Genomic DNA, 7,131 nt, shown 5'->3' with positions numbered 1-7,131 from the left:
CACGTATGAGTTCATTAAAATGATGTAAATTATGTAAATGTACATATGTAAAGATATAGAACTGAAAGGGTTGGTTGGTACACCGGAGTCTTGTCCTGCTCAGGCTGGAGAATTGAGCCAACGTGAACCTCGTGATGCTTGACAAGGGGAAACGCGAAGTTCCACGCCTGGGGAGGAACAACCCCAGGCACCAGGACACGCTGGGGTCAACCGGCTGGAAATCAGCTCTGCAGAGGACCTGGGGCTCATCGCAGACACCAAGCTGACCATGAACCAGCAACGAGCCCTTGCAGCAAAAGACAAACAGCCTCCTGGGCTGCATCAGGCAGAACATTGCCAGCAGACCGAGGGAGGTGATCCTTACTCTCTGCTCAGCAGTGGTGAGAGCCATCTGGAATGCTGCAGCCAGTGCTGATTTTCCCAGTATAAGAGAGATGCGGACATACTGGAGAGTCCAGCAACGGGCCATGAAGATGATGAAGGGACTGGATCATCTGACATATCAGAAAAGGCTGAGGGAGCTGGGACAGTTCAGTCTGGAGAAGAGATCTTATCAGGGGATCTGATCAGAACAGATCTGCTCAGGGGATCTCATCAATGTGTGTAAACACCTGATGGGAGGGAATGAAGAAGACAGAGCTAGACTCTTCCCAGCGGTGCACAGTGACAAGACAAGTTAATGGGCACAAACTGAAATGCAGGAATTATATTTAAACATAAAAAAACCTTTTTTACTGTGGGGGTGGTCAAGCACTACAACAGTTCATCCACGGAGGCTGGAGGAGTTAGAGCAACTGCTTACTCTAAAGCATAATTTTAATAATTTTTTTTCCCTAAAATAATTTTACTGGTAAACTGAAAACAAACCACTGTTAGCCCAGAAGTCCTCTGGTGTTCTCAATCTCCTTTACTCTGCAAAGGGCTGGAAAACACTGGTAACACACATCGCTGGAGAGCTGCCTCTCCATGGCCCCTTTGGCAAGCAGGAAGAGAATGGAGAGAGGTGGAGACTCAGGAGTCACACCAAACATCTACGTTAATGTCCCTCAAACTGGGAAATTTTGTCTGTACATGTGTATGTGGCTGATGCTCTTTGACACTAACATGCCTGCGCACCTGCACAGTGCTGGCTCTTCACGGCATCTGGCACTAAGAGTCAAATTGCCTTTCTCTTGTGTTTTAGGCAAATGACTTGGGCAAATCATTTCTCATTTCAAATCTGCTTAAAAATTATAAAAGCCTGAAAAGAGAACCACTTAGGCAGGTATTCTCACTTCTAGCAACTTTTTTGGGGTGCTTTACCTCAATCATACTGTCAAAGTTAGACGCACGTCTACTCTCAAAAATACAGAAGGCTAAAAGTTGTGGATGGCCCAAACTCACACGGAGAATCACACAGAATCACACAGAATGTTAGGGATTGGAAGGGACCTCAAAGGATCATCTAGTCCAATCCCCCTGCCGGAGCAGGACCACTTATCTGATCTGATGATCAACTCTCCAGAACGTCTTCTCTTCCTATCTGAAAACTGCCAGGATCACCTTGAGCTGTTGCTGAACCACCTCTGGTTCAGCCAGTGAAGCCCACACCTCTGTTTTTTCCATCGGTAGCCTGAGATGAGCCCAAACATGTCAATTTGCCAATGACATTGCTCTCCCTGGGCAGTGGCCATGTTCTCTGGGACTGACAGAAAAGCCTCAGACTTGCCAGGTGGGACAAGAGTACAGCGGTGAAGTCCCCTGCGAAAGCTGTGATGCACAGGAGATTCTGAAAATCTATTTTTAAGCCACAAGGAAGGTCTGATAACGCTGGATGAAGACACTGTGTTCAGCTGGGGTAGGGAGTCACAGCCGATGAAAGATGAGAATCTTTCATACTGAATTATCAAGTATTCACCATATTTAAAAATAGATTTTTCCGTGTCCTTCTCCAGCTGCTGCTATGTGTCTCAGCCAAACTTATGAACACAAACTGACCACGTAAATTAGTGGAATATAGCAGCATCTGGTGCAAGGTGGGCTGCAGAGAAAGGCTGAGTTCGCCGCTGGCAAAAGTTCGTTTCAATGTCTTGGTTTTCTTGCAGAAAATTTGCCATCTCTGGAAATGCTGGAAGAAGTTAAATCAGTTGCAGCCAGGAGTAAACAAGAAGTGATTTTTATGATTGCACTGGAGTGAGTGTTTCTTGATTGGGAGGATGAGTAGCATCGGCTGCAGGGGCGGTGGCTGTACACCCAGATGGACAGTACAGATGATGGGATGATGGGTCATTTCCCAGCAATCTTTAAGCAACACACACACTTAACGAGTGGTGCTACCACAACATTTGCTGTCTTTGCTTAAAGCCCAGGCTCAAGTCCCAGCTGTCACGGCCAGCACCGCTCCACCTAACCACACCAGAAACCAGCCTTGGGTAACTCAGCAGAGCCTTGAGATCTCACCTGCTTCTTGCAAGGTTCCTGGAGGGGAAGAAGACCTGTATCAGCAGCGTGGCACACCTCTAACTACCTTCCTACAGAAAGCTGCGTTTTGTAGAAGATACAGATTCTCTGAAGCCATTAAAATAACAGATGGGGAATGCCCAGGAGGAGTTGAATTACTGTTTTCACAAACCCAGGGACTGTGGGCTCTTCAAGCTGGCTCAAGATTTTTTAGCAGGCGACGACACCATCACAGCAACCCAGACACACTCGCACCTTGTCCTACCAAGGCTGAGCACAGCCGTGCCGTGGTGCCTGGCACACCGCAGCGGACCCTGAGGGACTGCCGCCCCGGGCAAGGCTAAGGCTCGCAGCAGGGCTGCGGCGCCAGTGGGTGCCTATGCCTGCCACTGACCCTGGCTCAGCCCTCCAGGCACTGTTCCAAGCATAGCTTGGCCAAAAATAGGATCCTGGGAATCCCTAACCGACATCCAGCTTCAGAAAATGCAATTATTGACAAAGTTCCAGTGGGATAGAGGTTTTCTTTGAAGTGCATGTCCACAGGCAACAACACTGTAAGTCACTCTGGGCAGAAAAGTGACCTGAACAGCTCATTGATGTGGCTACACATCTGTTAAGCTGCAGGATTTCCACTCTACAACCTTTTTTTTTTTTTTAAATACAAATAAAGATGCAGGTGGGAGGAACAAGAAAACCACCAGACTCTCACGGCGTGCTGTACTGTGGCTATCGGCGGGTCTCTGAGTGAACAGCAGTCAGGCTGGGAGAGGGATAAGGAATGCTACAAAAAATGGTTTTACATGTTCTTTATTTAAGTGAAACGAGCAAGTGAAAGCAGAGGTTTCACATTCCTTTCTGCTAAGTGAGTTTGTGCCTCTTACACTGGTTAATACAGACAGTTACATTGCATACTGCAGTTTCATACCCTCGAGAACCTAACACAGACACCAGCCAAGCCAGCATGGTGGGCAAGGGGATACAGCACTCACAGTAACTACCGGAGGAGACAGCCACGTCCATCAGTTCCTAAGGATCTTGCATTTTACATTTTACAGCTGGATCACTCTAGAATAAAATAATTACACCATCATAGACCGATCACGAACATTAGCACGGGCAACAGATATGAGAGAGTAAAAAAATATTGACGACATCCTCAATTGACCGAAAGCTAATCACAGCCATGCGCTGTGGGTGTTACTTATGTCTGCAGAGACACGCATTTAAATCACTCCCCAGAGTTTCTGATTGTCTTTTACTCCTGATAAGATTTCACAAGGAGCCACATGAGCAATACGGTAATCAGGACAATCATGAAGTTGAGGAAAAGTTCTTGTGTGGATCGCTCCATTTTTCAGGAGGAATCAGGAGAGAGCAGAGGTCAGCAGGGAGAGCACAGGGAAAACTTCAGTGACTTGCCTGGGAGCGTCCTTGAGCTCAACCTTCAGGTCACAGGCTCTTTTAAGGAAAAAGAAAAATAAGTGAAGAACAGATGCATGAAGGTGGCAGGTTCAGCAGAGCTATTTATATAGGTGTAAATAAATGTTGTTTCAGTGGCTAGAAGTTAGTAAGCACTGGGGACGCTAAAAAGTAAAAGCTTATCTGGCAGCTTATCACCTTCTTTGATTTCCAGCATTTGACAAGGAGCGTTCTCAGTGTCACCCCAAAATACACTGTGCAGGCGTGAGCAGTCCTTGGAAATTAGCACTGCTTTGTACAAGCATTTTCAAATAAATAATGCCCACATCCACTCTATTACTTTCAACAGATCTACCTTGTAAATAAACTACTGTTTAGAGTTCTTTAAATTCCTATATTTTTTGCATATTCTCATTTTTTTAAAGAAACGAGATTCGAACTGTTCTTTTATAAAGAAAGACTAATACATCTGAATTATTTATGTTACCACTAAAAATAAAAGGAGAAAGTAAGGCTAGATGCTTTCCTTTCTGAAGAACTTAATAAATTTTGCGAGTTAATCCTATGGATGAAGTAGCATTTTCTCAAACTCCTCCAGATTTCTCTGCACTTTCAAGTTGCTATAGATCTCTTACTTCAGAAATGTCAATCAAGTTCTACTCGAAAATTTTTCTGTTGATTATTTTGTTCTATTTGCTTTACCACAGCAAGTTTTGAATTTTATATGGTTTTGGAGTTCATGCAGAGAAATTAGAAAACTTTATCATGAATATCATGCACTAATCCATCTGTATGCCATGTAAATAAAATAAAAACCTTTAAACAAATGAGGCATAAAGTCTAGACAAAGAATTTCAGCCACATGAGCAATATCTCAGCAGAGAAGCCAGATTAGGCTGTAACATCCATGGTGCAAAGAAGAGAAGCCGTGGGACCATATCAGCATGAAGAAAGAGAGTTTAAATAGAAACTGCTTTAGTTTGCAGATTAAACATTAAAAGCCCAGTGCATGCAGTTAACAAATTCCTACATTCCCAAGTTGTTTTGACAGCCTCCCATGTCCTTGGACAAGAGAAAATCTGACCTAATAAGTAAGCCAAGATTTTTACCTTGAGGAGGTAAATGGACCCCAGTGGTTCTGCCTGTGGACTTTGGGTCACTGCAGATATTATTTCCCTCCAAACTTCTGCCTATCTCCCACTCGGTCTGGATGGCCCGTCCCTGTGTGGGAACTAAAGTAGGCTGAGGGAGGAGAGCAACAAGTGCATTGGCAACCCAGGTGCTGACATCACCCCCAAAATATTTTAAAAGGGCTAAACCGGGCTGCAGGATTTGGTTAAGGCTGTTTATGCAGTGGGCTCTGTGGGCCAATTTGCTTGTTTTAGTTCTTCTGACGTCGTGCTGTGCTAAGAGCAGAGCTGTGTGCAGCCCTTGGGGCTCAATGGGATTTTACAGAGAATTTCTTTTGGCCCATTGATGTCTTCATGCCTGATGGGGGGAAAAGAAAAGGTAAGAAAGAGCCACTTGCAGAATTCTGTGTGCAGATTTCAGGATCTCTCAAGATCATTTCCAATGCATGGAGCCCTGTCTACACAAAATCTTCTTTGCATTTAAATACACACTACTGAAATCCAGGATCATTTGCTGGATAGAAAAGTTTGGGACTAAGAGGTCTGAAAAGCACAATCCATTGTTTTAGAGAGCCACTGACTCACCTGCATGCTCTTCCCTCATTGATTTTCAATGTTGATGTTAATGCTCCATCTGCTTGAGCATACAGAGAAGTATTTCTGACACCCTGCAGCATTCCTTCCCAGAAAGCACACTGCTCTGTGGCCTGGATAGCTGTAATCCTCACATCATCTTATCTTTGTGCAAGGCACTACTAGAACTTGCTATATACTTGAACAACAAGAAATGGATATTTGTTTCCTTTAAATCAATACAGCTGAGAGCCTCAGCGGAGTGGACAGGACTGAACCAGGAGCAGACTCCACCAGCCTTGCACTGCTGTGGGTTCTCCTCGCTCAGAGCCTTTGCTTCAGATGAATGATATGAGTATGTCCACCGAAGTCAGAGGGGTCACTTCTGCAACACGGTGCTGCCAGACGAGCACGAGGATCCTGATCAGGTTTAAGTGTGTAAGGCTATCCACAACGCTGGCCTTATTCTCACTGCCATGCTCTACATGATATATAGTGTGCAGATTATTTACTGGTTCTGACACCTTTTGTATTCATATTTGGGCATGCTGGGAGATAGTGCAGCTCAGAGTATCCCAGCTTGTTGTGACAGTCCCCCTCCATCAGCTGCCAAGTTTCACCCTTTGCACGAGTGCCGGCACTCACGTCATGGTGTGATGCCCCTGGTGAGGGAGGCGGGCTGGCTGGAAACCAACTCGATGAAAAACACAACAAAACAAATAGCTGTGGGTAACCAGGGGGGTGGAGGGGAGTGGTTGCTTGGGTTGTGCTGGGTGATCTCCCTAAATAGCCTCCCCATGCAATCACTGAACGTAGGAGGGAAACCAGAATCATAGAAATCTTCCCTTTTATTGGCTCGACTGCCTTGCCACTGCTCTCCTAGACACCCAGGCAGCATATTCACAAAAGCCAACATGCTCCATGAGAGTCCTCTGCTAAAATATACAGATGAAAGAGCAAAGGCTTAACCCACACGTCATTCAGGAGTTAGATGTCTAAGTAAGTTTGCAGGGTCCTATTGTAATGCATGCTCTTCTGGGCTGAGCCATCAAAGCCCATCCTCTCAAGGAAAACTTGGGCAAGCCTCTCCGATACTTAGAGGGGATTTGGGAAATCCAGACTGGAAATGCTCCCCTCCACCTGAGGGAAATAGGGTGAATGTGTGCCATGAAACTGCCCTAGGTTATTCCCTTCCCTGGTATGTTCTGAAGCAGAAATCTCTGGATTTCTCATGCAATGGCTAATCCACTTCACCTTGAATCACAGAAATATCAACCAGAAAAAGGGTGAAACATTTAAGTGCCATTGATCTTAATTATTAAATGTTGCACATCAGTGCCCAAACGTTCCCCTTGGGCTGTGCATTGGAGATCTTAGGGTTTATTTTACTCTCTGCCAACAGAAAACTCAAAACATGTCTTTCTTTAACTGGAATCTCTCAGCTCTGGTCTCCAGGCCTGTATCTGTGCTTCCACACTGACAGAGAGCCCCTTTCTGCTCTCTCCCAGCTCACCTTCATCTTGGACTTCATCCATGACAACTAGAAAACTTTCCTTCTTCAAAGTAGGGA

At 45.3% G+C, this 7,131-nt stretch overlaps 1 protein-coding gene across 1 annotated transcript; it reads right to left on the bottom strand.

Annotated features, from left to right (window-relative positions):
* Nucleotides 1–3,694: 3,694 nt before the first annotated feature.
* SLN (sarcolipin) lies at nt 3,695–3,790 on the bottom strand. The gene has a single exon (XM_009990614.1). It carries the CDS (start codon nt 3,788–3,790, stop codon nt 3,695–3,697), a length of 96 nt encoding a protein of 31 aa, XP_009988916.1.
* Between the last annotated feature and the right edge of the window lie 3,341 nt (nt 3,791–7,131).

Source organism: Tauraco erythrolophus, chromosome 1 (genome assembly GCF_009769465.1).
Source record: "Tauraco erythrolophus isolate bTauEry1 chromosome 1, bTauEry1.pri, whole genome shotgun sequence".
Taxonomy (NCBI): domain Eukaryota; kingdom Metazoa; phylum Chordata; class Aves; order Musophagiformes; family Musophagidae; genus Tauraco; species Tauraco erythrolophus.
The sequence above is the reverse complement of the archived record's forward strand: the minus strand, read 5'-3'. Positions and strand labels throughout refer to the sequence as shown.

Coding starts and splice junctions, on each gene's coding strand:
- SLN (XM_009990614.1), bottom strand. CDS start 3,790: ATGGAGCGATCCACACAAGAACTTTTCCTCAACTTCATGATTGTCCTG.